The sequence below is a fragment of the Chamaea fasciata genome, unplaced genomic scaffold (assembly GCF_029207755.1).
Source record: "Chamaea fasciata isolate MVZ Bird 193981 ecotype frontalis unplaced genomic scaffold, bChaFas1.0.hap1 SCAF_12, whole genome shotgun sequence".
Classification (NCBI taxonomy): Eukaryota; Metazoa; Chordata; class Aves; order Passeriformes; family Sylviidae; genus Chamaea; species Chamaea fasciata.
In genome coordinates, this window is record NW_027094097.1 from 19,109,558 (window position 1) to 19,130,822 (window position 21,265).

Consider the following 21,265-nt stretch of genomic DNA (forward strand, 5'->3'; position numbering starts at 1 on the left):
ATTTTACAGACAACTACAAAAATACAATGACAATTGGCTTTTTGATTGTATGAGTCATTGCATAGGTACAATTTTCCATTAAAATACTTTTTTCAACCTGTTTTCTCACTACTAAAAATAAGTTACAAGCCGCATTTTAGAATTTGCACACTGGGCTTCACAAGTGCACCGGGAGAACTTTTACTTAAAATCTTTACATTCCTGTGACAGTTTCAGGCTGCTAATAGAGTTTTACTTTCAGACATCACAAGTTGTACAAGCTGGTGTGTGCAAAGTTGGACATTTAGCAGTAAGCGTCCACACTTCCAAATCATGTGTCTGGTTTTAATTATCTTACCTTAGATTAGCCAAGTATGGAGGACTCTTTAGACCTGTGTAAAACATGATCTCTTTAATTACTACTTCATTGTGGTAGGAAATACAGTATCTTTGAAGGAGGTCTTATTTGTGCACCTGCAATACAGGAGTCGTTACCAGTTCTCAGAAGGAACAGCCCAGCAGGCTCTGCTGAAAGACTGTGCTGGCAGCGTTTGACAGCTAAAGGACAAGTTTTGTTCTAAATGCCTTGAGATTTAATGCTAAAACCCAGCCTAAGCTTCTGCTTTTGGAACTGTGGCATTCACTAAACTGTTGTCTTTGGCAGACACTGACAATAGAAAAACTCATTGAGAAATAATTTGAATTTTTGTAGAAGATGTCTCTAGTCCTGGGCCACATGGAAAAATAACAACCTCTGGAGAAATCCTGTTGGGTATTTTGGTGCACGGACCCATTACAATGTTGCCTTCTTTGCCATCAGTTATCTGGAAAATAAGAAATACACTTTCTAAAAACATAGGTTGTGCTCACCAGTTTGATGGTAGTGCTTTGTACTCCAGTAGCGTTTTCTGTGGTGTTGTTTGAAAAGGCTGAAGCTTATGGACACTGTGTAAAGCTCAGCCCATCAGTGCAGTCCAGTGCTCCAAGTGTGACATCAGAAGTCACACAGCAAAGCAGGAGAGAAACAAAGCCAGAGCTGAGGCTCCCTGTCTGCCCAGGGCTGCAGAAAGCCTCAGTTTGGCTCAGCAGCCTTTGAATGGGCAGCACTGCTGGGATGTATGAATGAAACTGCAAATAAAGACAGTAATTATGTAATGTTAATATTGGGCAAGGAACAGAATGACCCAGCTTTCCTCTGCCTCTCTTGTTGAATCACTGGGCTGATGAGTTCTGACATTGCCAACATTTGCAGCGCAGATGGAACTGCAGCCATGGTAATGCATGCAGGCAGCTCCTGGGCACCACGCTTGGTTGGTTTGATTTTTTCTGTTTTTTGGTGTCTCTTTAAAAAAGAAAATAAACTTTCCCCCCAGATTTTGGGGAAGAAAGAAATGCAAGTATGTGCCAGAGGGAAAACAGGAGGATGACTAAGCTGCCAGCAGATTGCTTCAACCTGCTCTCCAAACAGAGAAGGGATCAGTAAATCAGCTGAGCTTTGCTGAAGCTCTCTGCGTGGCCTTCACCACTTCATAATACTAGTGTTAAATAATTTATTGGGATGTTGGCACTTGCCTCATGAAGCACACTGCACAGCAGCCCTGGGGATGCTCTTTGTACCGTTTACCTTCTCAGAGACGCAACAGAATGGTTTATGACAGAATGGTTTATGGCATTTAACAGAATGTGTTTGATGGTTTACATTTACAGTTAATAGTTGGGGGATGACTTTTCAGGAAGGGGAATCTGCTATGGGTTTTCAAAGAAGAGGTCTGACTTCTTCTGTTTAGGGATGAAGAATCTGATTACTTTAGATCTGCTGTGTTTGTTTAAGTGATGTGGGTGTTGTATTTATGATAGAAACAGCCACAGTGACTTTGCTAAAGGCCCCAAGCCCTCCTGTCCAGGCTCCTTCAGCTCTGCACTTGCTGATAATGTACCAGTTCCTCCCTAGGAAGAAAATTAGGGAGGCCAAAGCTCAATTTGAACTTAATTTGGCAACTTCTGTAAAGGATAATAAAAAATCTTTTTACAAATATGTTAATGGTAAAAGGAAGGATGAGACCAACCTTTGTCATCTATTGGATGCAGGAGGGAACTTAGTAACTGCAGATGAGGACAGGGCAAAAGTGCTTAACACCTTTTTTGTTTCAGTCTTTAGTGGGAAGACGGCTTGTCCTCAGGGTAATTGTCATCCTGGGTTGGTGGACAGTGTCAGGGAACAGAGTGGTCCTCCTGTTATCCAGGAGGAGGCAGTCAGAGAAATGTTGAGCTGCTTGAATGTCCATAAATCTCTGGGCCCAGATGGGATCCATCCCAGGGTGATCAGGGAGCTGGCAGATGAGCTTGTGAAGCCGCTCTCCATCATTTACCAACAGTCCTGGCTCACTAGCAAGGTTCCAGAGGACTGGAGGCTGGCCAATGTGACTCCCATTCATAAAAAGGGTAGAAAGGTGGATCCTGGTAATTACAGGCCAGTTAGCCTGACCTCAGTACCAGGTACGATAATGGAGCAGTTTATATGGAGAGCTATTATGCAGCACTTACAAGACAGCCAGGGTCTCAGGCCCAGCCAGCATGGGTTTAGGAGGGGCAGGTCTTGTTTGACCAACCTGGTCTCCTTTTATGACCAGTTGACCTGCCTGGTGGATGCTGTGGATGGAAAGGAAAGGCTTTGGATGTTGTCTGTTTGGACTTCAGCTAGGCCTTTGACATTGCCTCCCACAGCACACTCCTGGGAAAGCTGACGGCCCACGGCTTGGACAGGAGCACTCTTTGCTGGGTTAGGAACTGGCTGCATGGCCGGGCCCAGGGGGTGGTGGGGAAGGGTGCTGCATCCAGCTGGCAGCCAGTCACCAGGGGTGTTCCTCAGGGGTCTGTGCTGGGGCCAGCTCTGGTCAATATTTTTGTTGATGATATGGATGAGGGAATTGATCCTTTCATTAGTAAATTGGCAGATGACACCAAGCTGGGAGTGTATGTCGATCTGCTGGAGGATAGGAGGGCTCTTCAGAGGGACCTGGACAGGCTGGATGGATGGGCAGAGTCCAATGACATGAAGTTTAACGAGTCCAAGTGCCAAGTCCTGCACGTTTGCCACATCAACCCCCTGCAGCGCTACAGACTGGGGACACCGTGACTGGACAGTGCCCAGGCAGAAAGGGACCTGGGGGTGCTGGTGACAGCAGCTGAACATGAGCCAGCAGTGTGCCCAGGTGGCCAGGAAGGCCAATGGCTCCTGGCCTGGATCAGGAATGGCGTGGCCAGCAGGAGCAGGGAGGTCATTCTTCCCCTGTACCTGGCACTGGTGAGGCCACGCCTTGAGTGCTGTGTCCAGTTCCGGGCCCTCAGTTTAGGAAGGACAACGAGACACTTGAACACATCCAAAGGAGGCAACAAGGCTGGAGAGGGGCTTGGAACACAAACCCTGTGAGGAGCAGCTGAGGGAGCTGGGGTTGTTTAGCCTGGAGAAAAGGAGACTCAGGGGTGACCTTCTCACTCCCTACAACTCCCTGAAAGGTGGCTGTAGTCAGGTGGGGTCGGTCTCTTTCTCCAGACAACTGACAGAAGGAGAGGACACAGCCTCAAGCTGTGCCAAGGGAAATGCAGGCTGGATATCAGGAAAAAGTTTTTTACAGAAAGGGTGATAAGTATTGACATGGTCTACCTGGGGAGGTGGTGGAGTCACCATCTCTGGATGTGTTGTAAGAGAAGACTGGATGTGGCACTCAGTGCCATGGGTTAGTTGAGGTTAGGGTTGGGTTGAACTTGATCCTGGAGGTCTCTTCCAACCTAATGGTTCTGATTTTGGTGAAAACCTTCCAACCTACTTTTGATTTTTCATTAGCTGGTTCCTGTTGTATGGAGACAAAGTGGGAGAAGAAAACGCTAATTTGTTTGAAATATTTCTTTTCAGATGTTTGTTATTCAAAAATGCTACCCCTAAATTTAGCCTCTGGAATGCTTTGTAATAGGACACATTCCATGAGAAACGATGACCCTTTGGAGCAGCTGCTGTTGAAAACAAACAGCCTCATTCAAGTCCAGGAAAAATGCCAGGAGCAGACATCTGCTTTGCATTCCTGAGCTCTGGGCAGAGTCTTCCAGGGGTGGCTGGATGGCATTCCCCACTCCCAGTGTGCAGCCAGGAGCTCCCTGAGGCATCTGGATGGCATTCCCCACTCCCAGTGTGCTCCCAGGGCAGCTGTCTGTGCTGTCCCTGCAATATCCTGCTCTGGAGTGTGTTTGGGCCCACAGACCCCACAGTACCTCGGGGTGGGGCAGGATCTGAACCTGCTCAGCCCCCACATGCCTGAGGTGCAGCAGTGTCTGGGAAGCAGCTCAGCAGCTTTGTATCCATAGATGCAGCCGAATGTCCGTGGAAGAGCTTCACCCTTACGTGGCATTATTTCTTGTGGCCCTGGGGTGGTGCAGTGTGTGCCACACACTGGAAATGTTAATTAATAAAAGCTATTTCAGTATTCTGGCCATGCTCAAAGTGATGTGTCTGCGTCAATAGAGGGCTTTGATAAAGATCTCTCTCTGGAGCTTTGATTTATAAATTCTGTGTTCTACAATTATTTATTTTATAGCTGTTGAAAGCATTTCCCTTTGGCCTGTCAAGCAGAGAACTGGACCACTTTCCCTTCCTTTACCAAATGCACTGTTTGGCATAAATACAGACTGAAGAAGTGGCAGAGTGATCCTTTATCCCCAGGCACAAGAAAAATTTGTAGTAAAATCTCTCTGATGTTACTAAGTAACAGCAAAGAGAACCGAAGTAGGGAAAGTTGAAGTGCTTTTTGGTTTGCTGGTCTCAGCCATTTGCCAGCAACATTTAATAGCACGTAACATTTTCATTCCACAAAATGCTAAAAATGCAGGGCATTTTTACAAAATGCACAAATAGCAAAGAGCCCTCATTTTGTCCAACACACTTCAGGAGCTGCAGAAGACATTCTGTCACACTGGGACCTTTTTATCTATCTCTTATTTCTCATCTATGTATATTTCTCATACATCTATTATTTCATGTCCTACCTCTAAAGAGCTTTTACATCCTGCCACACACAGGTTATCTCCATTCCTTTTCTTTTGTGGATCTAAGGCACAGCACTGTCTGCAGTGATAAAAACATCCAGGTCCTTTGGATGGATGAAACTCTGCTCTCAGTTTCATTTTACCACTGCTCAGGGTCTCTTGCCAGCTGTCTCATCAGTTTGTTGCCTTGCAGCACCTCATTGCAGCACGTGTGCCCTTCAGACAGCAAGGTTCTTGAACAGGAGGTAACACATGCCCTGGTTCCTGCTGTCGCTCAGCTTCCAGAGCAGGACAGGAGGAGAGACCAAGACAGAAGTTAATTTCCACTAAATTTGGAAAAAATATGACCTGGGAATGAGGAGCAGCTGCTGCCAGGGACGTTTGGGAAGAGAGAGAGAAATAGCAGGGGTGTGCCACACCTCCCTGTGCTGCCACTGCCCTCACATGGAGCTTCTCCTCTGCTGGAGGTTTGTCCTTCCCATGGCAGGGAAAAAGTGAGCTCCCATCACCTCCTGCTGAACAGCTCCCTGCCCTCTGCCTTCCTGCTTTCCCTGCAAGCTGCCAGCCTGCAGGGGAGGTTCCCGTGCGGGGGCACAGCGCAGCCTGGCCCTGTGCCCTCCCTGGCTGGGCTGGGACACATCCCTGTGCTGCTGCAGGGCATTGCAGCCCCTCCGCACTGTCACACACAGCAGGAGGATTGGCACAGCCACTATCCCCACAAACCCCGCGTTTTGAGTCGACGAAGAGCTCTGGCCCACTGGCCAGCTCTAAGTGCAGTGGCCAAAGGGTTTGGGCACAGCTCTCCCTGCTGTGCCGAGCAGGACCCAAGTGACGGGCGAGGCATCACTGCCAAACTCCTCCACAGCTGTTCCTCCCCATTATTTTGGTGCATCTCGGGGATGAGGGTTTATCGTAGCACCTTTTTCCCCTAATCTACCCAAATTAGTTCCATCTGGCTTCCCATCAGATGTGCCACACGTGGCTTGGACTGAAATAACCTCAGGAGGTCGTCAGGAGCTTGCTTAACCCTGGGATCGCTGGTAGCTTGATTTCTTCACTTTGCTAATGGGAGAGCTAGCACATGCTCTGCCTAAGGATTAGGAAGGTATCTAAGCAGAAAAAACCTTTTTATTTCCCCTGCAAAGTGACAAATAAATCATCCACATAATCTGAAATGCTTGCAGAGAAAAACAATCCATGCCAACAGATAGCATTCTTTTCCCCTAACAGTTCTAATACAAAAACCTAGTTTTTATTACTGAAAATCAGAAAATGGTTTCACTAACACTGCAGCCAACTTAAAACAAACCAAACAATTACTTTTTAGGCAGAAGGAAAATAATTAGGACTGAGTCACAAATTGTTTCTCTTCAAATTTGTACTGACTTATTTTCATAACAACACATTTATGCACTGGGTTTTTTGAAACATAAGTCAACATTGTAAAGACCCTGTCAAATTCTACTTTAGTAATGCTTCTTTACTAATGACAAAATTGACTAGGAGCCTGAAACAGGAGCTTTTTAAAAAATTTCTTCCCCCTTCCACTTACCACTTTGGGTCTGATCCTGAAAATTTAAGACCTTTAACTGAGGTCATCCTCTGGATTATATTTTTAGCATAGAAGTGGTGAAGTTTTGTCACATTTACCTTTGTTTGTAAGGACAATATTGGGCCATTCCTAGTAAAACAAGAGAGGGAATTTATTTTTTCAAACAAAAAGTAAGCATTGTATCAACTTTGATTTCAGTCGTATCTGCCTTCCTTTAAGTGCATATGGCATTTGGGTGCACACAGTCCAGTTCATCAGTAGTTTAAGCTCTTGGCTGCACAGGAGAAGTACTTATGCAGTTATCAAGTCACACAATTAACTTGTTTTCTGCATTTTATGGCTGAATGAATAACCACTGTAGCTGAGATGCAAATTCTGTACACATCAGGTAATGCATCATATTAGATTAGCCCTTGCAATATATTCTGCTAATCCTTAAAACTGGAGGAATTTCTCTGGGAGCGTTGTGAAGCCGGTGAACCTTCCTCTGACATTCTGCTGCCCAGCGGGCTTCAGCCTCTTTAAAGCTGCTCGAGCCTTTCCCTGGCTCCGAAGGAATTGTGGCTCACTGGGCGTCCCCTGCTTCGGCAGGATGAGCGAGACACGAACCGTGCCTTGGTCCAGCTGGGGAGAATGAAAGCCAGCCCACAGAGCAGGCTCTGGAATACGCAAACAAAACAAGATGCCAAGGAGAGGAAAGGCAGGAGAGCTGCCAAGGCTGTGATGGAATGGTCCTGATCAGCCGCAGGCAGGTCCAGACCAGGAGAAGCGCTCGCTTGCCACAGGAGCCCGCGGGGAGCCCGGGCTGGCACAGCCAGCGCACCTCGGGACGCTCCGGGCTGGGATTTCTCCTCTCCCCGCAGCTCTCCGGGCCAGCCCGGCCCGGAAAACTCCGCAGGTTCCGTGTGTGACGGCACCAGCAGACACAGCCGGCCAGCCGAGAGCAGGGAATGTGGGCAAATGGGGACGGGGATGGATCCCGGCACATGGAGCACAGGGAATGTGGGGAAATGGGGACGGGGATGGATCCCGGCAGATGGTGGAGCACAGGGAATGTGGGGAAATGGGGACGGGGATGGATCCCGGCACATGGAGCACAGGGAATGTGGGCAAATGGGGACGGGGATGGATCCCGGCACACGGAGCACAGGGAATGTGGGGAAATGGGGACGGGGATGGATCCCGGCACATGGAGCACAGGGAATGTGGGGAAATGGGGACGGGGATGGATCCCGGCAGATGACGGAGCACAGGGAATGTGGGGAAATGGGGACGGGGATGGATCCCGGCAGATGGTGGAGCACAGGGAATGTGGGGAAATGGGGACGGGGATGGATCCCGGCAGATGACGGAGCACAGGGAATGTGGGCAAATGGGGACGGGGATGGATCCCGGCAGATGGTGGAGCACAGGGAATGTGGGCAAATGGGGACGGGGCCCCGGTGCCGGTCCCGCAGACGGAGCTGCGCTCCCCGCACGGCCCCGCAGGGATGGCAGCGGGGAGCGAGTGTCCCCTGGCCCTCGGGGCTCCTGCAGGGCACGGACAGCCCCGGGGCACAGACACTGCCCGGGCACCTCTGCCGGCCCCTTGTGCCGGGCTCATCACCCTCATCCCGGGCTCCAAGGCATGATCCTGCTGGATCATATCGCTTTTTCCGCTTGCATTTGACCAAATCCCTTCGCGGGCAAAAAATCAGTGTACACCATCCACAGCAGCTCTGCCCCTACATATAGTGATGGATTGTTCTTACAACAGGACGTCTTTTCCATTCATAAAACTTTTTTTTTTTTTAACTGACACAGTTTCATCTGAACTGAGATACAATTTATTCCAGCTGATTTGGTAATTATTGAAGCATTCCATTTTAATCTGGGTGATGGCTAATGAAATCTGCCACAAAATCGTTTGTGGCTTTAGTCTTTGCAGAAAACCCTCACAAATATGTAACAGATATGGAATAATAAATAGGAACAGTATAGAATGCATTGTTATTTTCTGTCACAGCTAATCAAGGGAAGCCATACATCAACATGGCTTGATGGTGCCAGGATGGCAGACTCATTTCTCCAATGAACCCTTTTCTTCTTATATGGCAAAAAAGCACTGCATCTGTATGAGATCATCTAGAAAAATCCTCCATCCTGAAAAATACTATATTCTTTTTTGTTGCCTAGCTACATGCTGCTGTTACCTTAGAAGGCTGTAGATTCATCTGAATGATTCTGGTGGAGCTGGTGTGCTTGAACAGGGGAGTGATGCAAATTTATAATCCTTGTAAAGATATGAAAGAAAGGGGTGAGTGTGAAAGAAAGGCTTTGCAGGAAAGCAATTTACTGCGTATATCATATTCTCTTATGACATTAATTGTTGAATAAAGACCACTTCACCCCACAGCCCAGGGTACATGAGCAGGCAGTGACTGACTGACACACACTTGATGTTTTTAATATGAGTCTGATGCCAAGGAAACATTTCCCTGGTTCATGTTAATTACTGCTGTGAGTAAGTGTAGAGGAGGGAAAAGAATGTTGAGGCCTGATTCTGATCTCATTTCCAAAAGTGTGACATGGAAAAATGCCATGAAAAGCAACCAATGTGCTGAATTCCATTAGCACCAGAGAATGGGATGATCACCGAGTCTTTCACTGAATATAAGCAGCTTTGATGACTTGGGAAATGAAGTGCCTAAAGCCCAAAGGTTTACATTGTAGTGTGCCCGTTAAAAAAACCTCTGACTGGAAACTCTTCCTGCATGAAACATGCAGAGACTGAGAGCGGAGCACTAACTCCCTGTCCCTTCCCCTGAGCTGATGGGCAGCTCAGGATGCCCGAATGAAGTGAGGTGAGGTGAAAGCCTCACTGAAGACTCCAGTATGCTGCTATTCCTACTTGTGGAGATTTGCCTCTGGGAAGATGAACAGGGTAATAAAGTTATTTCTTACCTGCTTCACTGTGTCTGGTTTGGGTGTAGGATGTCCTTGATAGGCATCACGATTTTGCAGTTTTGTCTTTAGGACAGACAGACTTTTAGCACTGGAGTTTTGATTCAGATTTATCTAGTTAGGGCTGGCTTTCAAATTAAGATCTGCATTTGCTTTCACAAGATAACATTTTTCAAGTCTACTGCCCATAAGCCCCTTTATATAAGAAACACACTTCATACCATTCTCTTACCTCAGTCTAGGCTCATGCTTGGGCTCTGTATTTAATCATGAACCTAAACACTGACCATTTAATTTTTTTTTTTTGTTTGAGAGAGACTGGTGGATGATTAAGCATATTATGATTACAATCATGACATAATTTCACAATAATAGAATCAGAAAGAAATTCGACAATTTAAAATGAAAAAAAAATTTAAAAAGAGATTTCTTTTCATTCTAGTGTAACTCTACAATTAGAATTTTGAAGGCTTTTACCAGAATGTCTTGTGTAGCAGCAGAAGCAAAGCAGGAAATGTGACATTCAAAGGAAGCAGAGATTCCTTTTACTGCTATCATGAAAATATGGAATTTGCCAAACTCAGCACATTCCAACTAGACAAATTCTGAGTTTTTCCTGGAAGAGATGATAACAGCTCTCTCATCCAAATTCCCACACACTTTACATGGGTGATTCCACTCACCACAGGAAAAGACACCATAAATTCTGCACTGGCTTACAAAGAAGTACAAAGCTTTTCCAATTCACATTCTTAAGTCTCCCCCGTGACTGTGGGTTTTTGTCCCAGCTTCAAGGTTTCATTTCTTGAGCTGTAAGGAAAACGGAGTTCCCCCACAAGAGCCTCAGGGAACGTGCAGTGATTCTCAGCCTTGCAAATGCACCTTTGGGTGCAGAAACGATGGCACCTGTGTAAAAAAAAGATACATTAAACATTCTTTGTCCTTTTTCTCTTACCTGGTACACAGAAGAGGGCAGCACAGCTGAAGTTTCACTTTATATTGCCATAAACGCTTTAGGCTGTGTTTCTGTCCAGTGTCCTTCCCTCAGCAATGCATCCCTGTGGCTCTGAGTGCTGGAAGCCTCTCAGGTGTTTCCTCTGAGCATCACAGGGCTGCTCCTGTTCCAGGTTCTCAGTCCAGCAAGACTTTTGAGACTTTTCCTTCTTCACCCGTCATTTTCGTGGAAATATCTACATTATCACAACTCTATCCAGATTTTCAGAGCTGCTAACAGGCAGCTTTTGAAGACTCTGTCCTGCAGGTGTATGGAAAAATGAATTCTGTGGATTAGCAAGGGTGGCTTTAGGCTGTATTCTACCCATTTTCCTGCTTATTAAATGCTTAGTTCCTCAATAAAGTAGAAGTAGGTCTCCAAAAATGTTACCCAGTCCTCAACTGATAGCGTAAACAGATGCTAGGAATTCTTGGGATTAACAAAGAAAGCAGAAGCACTCATTATCCACAGTGAAAGCCCACAGGAACATGTAGTTTGACTAATCCATGTTTCTAATCTGTGCTTTCTGTCCCTTAATGTCTAAAAAGATGTTTTAGTAAAGATAGAGAAGGGCAAGTAGGGATTCACATTTATACACTGAGTGAGGAACTCCAGGTCCCTAAGCCACAAGAGAAGACTACTGCAGAAAGCCATAAAACTACGGCATGTGTGAAGGAGACATGAGGGAAATCTTATTTTCTGCTTCACCACACAGCAAATGGGGGTGGCACAGGGTATTGAAGATCTGTGTGTGTCAAAAACAGTTAGAAAAATACCCAGAAAAATCCTACATCAAGAGCCTCTGGTGGTTGCGTGTGTGGTATTTTATTTGTGTTTATCGTGTTCTTATTGTCCATTCTTCTTTAGATATCAGCTACAGACAGCGGCTAGAAACTGGCTGTAAGTTGAGTCTGACCCAGGACGGCTGCTTTAATTTGTTATTGTAAATAGACTCATTCCTCTTGCCAAGAGCCATTGCTGGTAAACAATAAATCTTCCATTCTCAGTTTGCCTCCTTAGCACTATGTAACTGTTAGTAAGACAGACAGCCACCTACTTTACCCACTCCCTAAACCAGCTGTCTGTAAATTCAGAAACCTTTTCACGGTCTCTGAATTCTAGATATTTCTCGTGAAGGGGCTGTGAAATCCCCACCAAGGGGAACACATCTTGCAGGAATTGTAAGAGGATATTTAGCATTCCAGTCATGGAGGGATGATATATGTCACACACATTGGCCATGACAGGTTTAATTCTGAAAAAGAGGAATTAGGGATGATTAAACAAAACAATTATGGAAATATCTTAGGTCATGTTCTGCTTTTACTCCAAGCTTGAAATGCAATAGGGGCAAACAGCTGACCACATCCAGGACGTGCTGGGAGTCCAAGGGGGATCCAGCACCCAAACTCTGCCTCCCACAGCTGGGGTAGCACAAGCAGTTACTGCCAGGTCAGAAGGAAACTAAAATTGAGTGGGAATTTGAAGGTAAACTAAGACAGAATGCTTTCCCCAAGTATACTCCAACATAAATAAGTAGTTCACTAACAGTCTGTGGAAAAGAAGCGGAGGAACTCCATGGGCACAGTGAAATTGGATCTGCCCCTTGTGCAACTCCTTTTTTTCGGAGCTGTGATTCACCTGGTTCTGCTGGTCATCAGCTGGTCTAGTACTGGAAGTTTTGTAGCTTACTCAAAGCAGTGAGAAATCCAGAACAGCTGAAAGATGAACCACATTTCCAGTTATTCTTGTCCCAAGTTATTTTTTGCACTCCTTTGCAAGAATTTAAGAAAGACAGTCCTTTGCTTTACATTATGAGCCATGGACTTAAAACGTGCCTATTTTATCATCCTCTACCTGAAAATGCAAACTGTGCTGCATTCTTTTGCAATGAACTTTAGAATTTCTGGTCTGGAGCTGAAAGGAAGTACAGTAGCCATGAAAGGCTGATTATTTTAATAGCTATAACAATGGATTTTGTTGGGATTCCCCCTTGGCAGTCTGTATGAGCTTTCTAAGCTGTATCGATTTCTGTTGACTCCAAAGCTCATATTTCTCACATTATTGTTTCAGCCCCAATTCATGGCTACCGCTGCTCAACCAAAAATATTACCTGCCCTTAAATCCAAGAGTAATTATGAGGGAAAGCTTGTCCCCTTGGCCAAAGGGGTGTGCTGCCTTCCCTCTGCAACATCCAAAGGCAGGGTCAGTGTGGACGTGACATTTGTCACCTTCCCACAAAGGAGCTGGTGCAGGGCTGAAAGCTCCACCTCTGCTGGTTATTGTACAGTTAAAGAGTCCCTTGCTTTTACCCCATACATTAACTGCAAGGCAATGGAACATAAATATGCCTCATGTGAAAAAGTCTGACACAAACTGAACCAGTGAGCCCAGGGCTATTCAGCTCACACTAGTCTGTGATTTTAAGGGTGATGGTGAGGAAAACTTGATACCATATTGCACTATATCCTACTTTTTTTTTAGGATAAGGAAAAGAACATTGTTTTACATTTCCCTGTACCTCTATCTCTCTTGCTTAGATTAACACCCCAACATATTTCATGCTGCTCCCTCTGTATATTCTCCCAGTGGCCCGAGCGTGTCAGTTCTGTAATAAAAATAATAATAATTGCTGCCATTTCTTTCTCAGTCCAGGTATTTGGGAGGTAGCCAGGCTCATGCTTCTGCAGGAGTAATGCTTCATATAACTTGGCAAGAACAGACCCTTGTGGGTATCTCTACCATTTGTATAGAAATAACTTCACCCACATAATGGCTGGTTAATTAGACTTGAGCAGTGCAGATGAGTTGAAAAGTAAGGAGGAGAGAAACCCACAACTTCAGTGTAGAGCCATGCTGAGAACAGTGCTGACCCCCAAACCTCACTGCTTCTAATCCAGCCTTTGGACTGTTCAAAATAGTCCTATTATTCCTAATCAGTTGTGAAACAGTTCTGATGTAAGACAGCAGCAACCCCTAAAAATGGTCCCCAAATAATATTAATTTGATGTAAAAAATATAAATGCTATTTATAATATGGCATTTGACCTTGAACAAACACTGATGAGGAAGAATCACATAAAGTTCATGCGACCCCCAAATGTTTCCTTTTTAACCTGAAAATTCAAAGGGGAGGGCGTTAGGTGTTAGGTTTTACATGCTTGGTTTAGTTTAGTTTAGTTTTAACTTAGTTTATCTCTGCACCCCCTGCAGAGTCTGTGCCTGTCATTTAGAACAAGAAATGCCCTCTGCACCTAATACAGAATAAAGGAACTCCTTTGGCTTTGTTACCCCAGGAATACAAAACTGGAAAAACAGGATCAAACTGCATGTTTTACATTTTCCAGATGATGAAATGTACTCAGGCCGAGAGAGCGCGCTAGAAATGAACACTGGCACTTCTCAAAAGCTTGAGGAAAAGTGAGAGGGAAAAGAAACAGAGAAAGAATAAAACAGGAAAGAGATAACAAAAAAAAAAAAGAATCTGGGTATACTGCAACAGTGAAATGCAAAGAAAGGCATAGTGCAAAAATGAAATTAAACTAAAAAAAAGTAGTAGTTTTTTAGAGAAAAGTAGAAGCTAGAACAATAGAAAATAAAGGGAGAAAAGCAAGGCATGTTAATCTCTTTTAAGTAGAAATAGTTCATGTGTTCATGTTTTCATGTATCTGTTAGAAGCACGGTCACGCAGAAGTGGAAATGGAGGGCAGGTGAGAAGGAGATGATCCTAAAGTCCTTCAAAGAAACTGAAAAAAAATCACCATTTGAAGCCTGTGGATCATGCACTCCACTGAAACCAGTGGGTGCCACAGTAATGTATACATGAATGTACATTAAATACAATAATTAGCAGTAAATAGGAAAAACACGGGAATAATTACCAGCAAACAGAACTATATGCTGTGTGAAGAGATATGTTTCTCACATGCGATTAACCTGAATTATCAGCTAATTCCTTCCAGCTTCACAAAATAGCTGGACCTATTGAGATCAAAGGAGGTGACCCAGCTCATGACCCCTGTGATCCCCAGGCAGAGGGGAGCAGGAACAGCCTTGGCACTGTGCTGCTCATCCCTCCAGGAACGAGCACAATCCAAGGCCATCTCACTTTCCAGTAAAGGACACTCAAAGAACCCAGTGCCAGATCCTGAGCAGGATCCTGTGTCCATGGTGGTGTCCTATAACCGTTAATTCATTACTTGTACCTGGGTGCTGGCAAAATACCCCAGTGTTTGCCATGGAATCCTGAATTTTCTGTATGATTTCTACTGGGTATAATTTTATTTTCAGTCCTTTCCCTGCTGAAATTCTGCTCTCTCAAAGTTTTTATTCATCACTTTGACATATGCCTTTCCTGAGAGTTTTTGGCTAGCAAATGGTCTGTCTCACATTTACCTCATTAAAATATCCATAATTCTCATCAGCAAAAGGCTTGGAATAAAGCTTCTTTAAGACGTGTCAATGAAATCCCTATACCCCTATTTTTAGTGTGTTTCCTGTCCAATAGTGCTCTATGTGGTACAGAAGTGGTGCTGTCTCTTTGGTTCTGTTGCTTCTCAGATTTCTCTTTTTTCATGCAGAAAAGCATTAAAAATACCCCTACCTCATATGTCAACTTCTAAAATGTGACCCTGACACACGGTAAAGGCATGAAACAAAGTTTGGTGCAAAAGACATAAAAACTCCCTGAGAATAGTTTCAGGTGACAATGTCAGGCAGAAAAAGCCCCAGATTTTAAGGAGGGCAGCTGGAGACCGACCATATCTAGAACTGTATTTAGATAATTGTCTGTAAATTCAGAACGATCAAGGCGGTTTGGCAGATTCCAGTTTACCCAACTAAAGTACCCACAGTGTAGTTCCAATGCTAACCATAGTGTATTTAACATATGGCTCCAAATGCCAGCCAGGGGTTTCTAACTCAGTTCAGTTAGCTGAAGCACGCGTGTTTTGCCACCAGACTCTGACTATTTAAACTGACGAGGCTATTTTGGTTTTGCAAGGCAGGCAGGGAAAACTTGCTGCAAGCACTTGGTGATCTTTAACCACCACATTAACACTCCCAACGCTCCCAGTTTATCAGCGTGAAGAGGCCAAAACCACCCTAAAAGTGTGGACTGGAAAATTATAATTGGCTCCTGAAAATAACAGAATATTCACCCACTTAGCCCAATCCCACAGAGTTTTCTTTCCCTTACTTTATTCCCTACATCTCTAGCTTCGTTTCCATCACCTACCTCCCTCTTGCCTTCTTTAACCTTGTTTCTGCCGCTGATTTGGAAACCCTAAAACTGACACTGATGTGATGGCAGCCGTCCCTGCCCAGAGTCACAGGGATTTTCCCGCTCTGCTCTGTAATCTTTTGGGAGCAGGGGCCGGGGCTATTTTGGCCGTACAATGTCTGACATGTTTCGGTTGCTAGGTAAACAACAAACTGTATACACGGCGCTGGGTGAGCCATGCAGGAGACAAGTATAGTTATCTGCTGAGTCCTTTCTTCACCCGATCACATGCGCATGACTGTGCCACTCAAGAGATAAGCCTTTCACTGTCTCGCTTTGCTGCTCAGGTGAAAGCGAGAGGAGAATTTGACCTTTCTGTTTGATGTTGGCCCCTCAGAGCGCTCACCCCGCACGTGGGGCGGTGGCACGGCCGTGTGTGCGTGTGAGCCCGGGCACGGGCGCTGCTCCCAGAGCGCCGGGCACGGCCAGCGCAGGGGGTGCAGAGAGTGCGGGTGTTTCCCCTGACACCGCTGAACACGCCAGAGTACAACCCTCGCGCCGTGCCAGAGCGCAGGGGAGCTCCCTGTGCGCTCCGTGCGCTCACACAGGGGCTGGGAGGGGAAACAAGGGACACACACAGCAAATGCTGCGGGCATTGCGCCGGGGACAGCGGGAGGGGAGTGCTGGCACTGGGGGCATGGAGAGGGCAGCCCCGGGCGGCGGGGCAGGGCAGGGCAGGGCAGAGCAGAGCAGGGCCGGGCGGTGGAGCCGACCCCCGCAGCCCCACAGTCGGTACAGCCGCGCCCCGGGACCAGCCCCCGCTTTCCCCGGCGCTCGCTGCCGGCCGAGCCGCGCCGACGGGCGGGACCCCCGCGCTGACAGCGGAGCGGAGCGGAGCGGATCGTGCCTCCCCCCACCCCCGGGGGGCTCCCGCCTCCTCCCGGGCTCCCCGCGCCGCCGCCGCCCCCGCACAGCGCGGCGGAGCCCGCGGGGGCGGTGGCGCTGCCGAGGATGCGCTGGCGGAGCGCCCGCAGAGCGTCACGGCGGGGAGGGCCCCGCGCCTCCGCCGGGACATAAAGAGCGGAGCGGGCAGCGGCGGCGGCAGTAGCTCTCGGGGAGCTCCCGCGGCAGCACCGGGGAATCCCTCACTGATCCCTCAGCGATCCCTCGCCGAGCCCTCGCTCCGCGCAGCGCCTCGAGGTAAGCGCGGCTGCGGGGCTGGGACTGGGGCTGTGGGGACAGTGGCTGTGGCTGTGCGGGGCTGGGGCTGGAGCTGTGCGGGGCTGGGGCTGTGCGCGGCTCCGCTGTGCGGGGCTTTGCTGTGCGGGGCAGCGGGCGCTGCCGGCCCCGCTGTGCCCGCAGCCCGGGCTGACAGCCGTGCCCTGCCCGCAGCCCGATGACCCTGAACCGCGGCGACAAGCGGCGCGGCAGCACGCCGTTCGCAGCGCAGCAGCACCTGCACCGCCGCAGCATGCCCGTGGACGAGCGCGACCTGCGGCCGCTGCCGCCCGACGAGCTGTCGGGCTTGGTGCGCTGCACCTCGTACAGCCCCGGCGGCGCGCACCGCCAGAGCTGGGCCTCCGACTCCTCCGACTCCGTCATCTCCTCGGGCAGCGACTCCGACGGCAGCCTGTACAAGGTGATCCTGCTGGGCGAGCACGGCGTCGGCAAGACCAGCCTGGCGCGCATCTTCGGCGGCGTGGAGGACTGCGCGGACGCGGAGGAGGCCGGTGAGGGCACGGCGGGCTCGGAGGTGCCGGGGACCCCCGGCTCGGAGCCTTCCCTGCGGCCATCCCCTCCCAGGCCACCGGCAGGGATGGAGGAGAATAACTTCTTTCACTGAACCTTTTTTTTTTTTTAAAATTTTCCATAGGAAATACATACGACAGGTCAATTATAGTTGATGGAGAAGAAGCGTCTCTCGTGGTGTTTGATATTTGGGAGCAGGTACTTACAGCTCTTTACTTATGCTTTTGCTTTATGACTTGGTCTGTAGTTCTCTTTAAAAAAAAAAGTTGAAATGGAACAACTATGCCTATTTGTTCAATCAGATAAGTAACATTAAAAAATTAGAATTCATACTGCCTTTTGTTCTCCCTGCAATTAATTTCTTGTAGCTAGGCAGGCAGTTTAAAACCCTGAATAGAGCTGAGTGAGATTCTCCTAATGCTTTGAATAATCAGTATCTTACATGAGCAGCCCAGGGTATTACTGTAAAATTAGAGATTATCAATCTGATCAGTGCAGACCTGATACTCTTTCTGGGAACAAGTGAAATTTATCTTGTTTTGTATTTTAAATAACAAAATCGTCAAAATTTTGGGGAGATTGGCTTACTTTCACTGACTTTTTATAATAAAACCATGAAAAGAATCTTTAAGGTGCTTAGAGTAATAAATCATCATTCAGTCTTGAATACCCTTTTCAGCACAGTAAATCCATTTCTTGTCTGTTGTTTCAGGATGACAGCCAATGGCTCCAGAACCACTGCATGAAAATGGGAGATGCCTATATTATTGTGTACTCAGTGACAGACAAAGTTAGTTTTGAAAAGGCTTCTGAGCTAAGAATCCAGCTGAGAAGAGCAAGGCAGACAGAGGACATTCCTATTATCCTTGTGGGAAATAAAAGCGACCTGGTCAGGTCCCGGGAGGTCTCAGTTGATGGTAAGAGACATTGCATTTCACAAGTGCTGTCTAAAGTAGTAGCGAAGGCTATGCAGGATCATGGCCAATAGGAGTAGTCTGGGTTTGGTGTAGAAAAATGTGTGATTTGAGGATCACTGGGGAAGTGGAGCCAGCTGGTTCGTGCTGAAGGTACCACAGAAAACATTGGAGATGGTTGTGGGGGAAGATGTGTGGCTGTGCAGAGCTCTGAGCTGCAGTGTGAGAAGAAAATGCATCAGAGCTGCAGCTTCAGCACAGGACTACCAAAGCCAGGCTTTAATTGTATGGTACGTGTGCGGCAGCACTTGCAAGGCTGGGGATGTGACAGTCTGAACTGTGCTCCGTAAGGGGCACAGTGCCATGTCACAGAGTCCAGGCAGCCTCAGGATAGGGGATCCCACACAGCCTGTGCAAAACTTTCTGCTGGAGGTGACCCCTTCACGTTTGGGCTGAACTGGTGGCACCAGGCTCATACAACTCTAAAGTCTTTTTGTGGATCTTCTCCAGCTGTGATCAGTGAGAATCCTCTCAGCCAGTTCCAGCTGGCATTTGGGTACCTAGAGCACAGGAACCAATGCCAACACCACAGTGTTGATTCTGCTTATTTAAACACTTCGCGAGGCTTTTCCTTTGGCTAGGTTTTGTTTTGTTTTGGGGTGAGATTTTTTTGTTTTCCACTGGAAACGATGCTCTGAAATATTGGTGCCTTGGTGATGAGCCATCTCTCCCTATCTGGTTTGCCATGCTCCCAGTGTTTAGTTCCTGCACAGGGAATTGACTGGAGTTCATGAAGAGATCACTTTTTCAGGCTGGGGCAGGGCGTGGTTGACCTGTCCGAGCTCTGAAATTTGTGCTTTCCTCAGGTTTACAACTCTGTCATTATTTACCACAGCTGACTGTGGAAATTTGTGAAGCAGCAATGTTCCAGGGTTAAGTGCTTATGTCCAGAGCACCGAACATCTTGTATTTCAAATTCAGCCCTGGTCAGATTCAGTGGTGCACAACTTAATAACCTCTACTGATGTGTTCAATGACTTGACCTTGTCGTCTGTATCAGCTCCACTTCTATTGGTGTGGAAGACTCACTTGTTACAGCAAGACAGAGGTGCAGAATTGCTCAACAGCTTCTGAATAAACCCCATTTCTTTCTGTACCTCACTGGAGCAGGTCTTTACCAAAACTCAGTTTAATGCAAAACCAGGACACTCACTCACACTGTTCCATATCAAACAGCAAGACAGCTTTAGCTCTTAAGCAGTCTGGCTGAAGGACTATTGCTGCCATGTATTCAGTTCCATGGATCAGATGAGATTTCTGACCATAGCACAACAAAACCAGGAAGACTAAGGGGGCAAAACCATGAAAGCAAATTTGGGTTTTCCTGTTTTGCAGTAAAGCTCTTCCATGGCATTGAAGGCACTTCCCTTACTTCGAGCCAATTTTTGTTTTGTTTTTCGGGCAGTGTATGTGAAGAGAAAACCGTCTCCACTCACCTTCCTTTCTGTCTTTCCCTTGGCAGAGGGCCGGGCCTGTGCCGTGGTGTTTGACTGCAAGTTCATCGAGACCTCGGCTGCTCTGCACCACAACGTGCAGGACCTGTTCGAGGGCATCGTGCGGCAGATCCGCCTGCGCAAGGACAGCAAGGAGGACAACGCCCGGAGGATGGCCAACACCAAGAGGAGGGAGAGCATCAGCAAAAAGGCCAAGCGGTTCCTCGGCAGGATTGTGGCAAAGAACAATAAGAAGATGGCTTTCAAAGCAAAATCCAAGTCTTGCCACGACTTGTCTGTGCTATAGGAGCTTTCAGCCAGGGCAGGTGACGCAGGCGGGATGAGCAGAACAGGCACCCGACTGCTCAGAGATGGGTGGAGATGATCCTCGTGCTGCTCACAGCCATGACTTTTCCATCGGGACTCTCGTTAATGCCTTAAGGTGCTCAAGCAAGTCTGGAAGTTACACTACAGTGCTTCATTGATAGACAGTTTAAGTGTCAGTGTGTGCAAGTAAATGAACTAACTTGAAATATGAGGCTTGACATGCCCACTGTGTACATATGTTCTATATCTTCTTGTCTTGTGGATACCAGAGATGCAAAGATAAGAAAGGATAACTATCACCATAGACTTGTCTCGTTTGCAGAGCAAAACTTAAACTTGTACGCAGGCTCGTACACTCTTTTTAGTGTAAAGCAAGCAATGATGAATCTTTTTAAACTTAAATGTGGGGAGGGGGGAGTAGAACAACAGTAGAATGGGAGAAAACGAATTATATATATATTTAAATACAGAACAGATATCATTTTATGAAGTTAATTTGCACTTCCATTAACTGTTATTCAATTAATTGGTTACTTGTTTACATGCAGATTTTATAATAAAATATTATTTCCTGTTATAATAAACCGTGCTTTTCTCATTGTGTGGATAAAGAATGAGAGAGCAGTATTTTATACTGACCTTTTTCCACTGTACAAAATGTTATACACAGGCTGAAGATTTACATGTGATAAAGTTCTGGAACAAGATGAATCGGGAAAATCCTCTGTCCTTTTCTTTTTTTAAGAAGCAAACCCTGCTTTTATGAATACTCTACTTCAGCAGCTCTTCTTGGGAAGGGAACCCCTGACCCTTCATATTATTGTTCATCCTCAACCTGGTTCTCATCAGCTCTGGCAGGAGCAGGGCTTTATACACTGCCTTTAGTGAGATTGATGTGTTGTTTGTATTGATAAATTGAGCCCTGTAATGTTTGAAGTCCTTGCCTGGCTTGAAGGTCTTGTGTTGCAGCCAACAAGCAAATGCAGGACGTTGCTTTTTTCCTTTTTAGCAGCAGTGTATTTGTCTAATCTACTGCCACTCCTGTAGATAGCTTCC

The 21,265-nt window shown here is 46.8% G+C and overlaps 1 protein-coding gene across 1 annotated transcript; it reads left to right on the top strand.

The window, feature by feature from the left end:
• The first annotated feature begins 16,844 nt into the window (after positions 1–16,844).
• On the top strand, positions 16,845–21,061 carry RRAD (RRAD, Ras related glycolysis inhibitor and calcium channel regulator). Its single transcript, XM_066194956.1, has 5 exons — positions 16,845–16,926; positions 17,119–17,456; positions 17,600–17,673; positions 18,188–18,392; positions 19,912–21,061. The coding sequence occupies exons 2-5, from the start codon at positions 17,123–17,125 to the stop codon at positions 20,187–20,189; spliced, it is 891 nt and encodes a 296-aa protein (XP_066051053.1). The 5' UTR covers positions 16,845–16,926; positions 17,119–17,122; the 3' UTR covers positions 20,190–21,061.
• Positions 21,062–21,265: the final 204 nt, after the last annotated feature.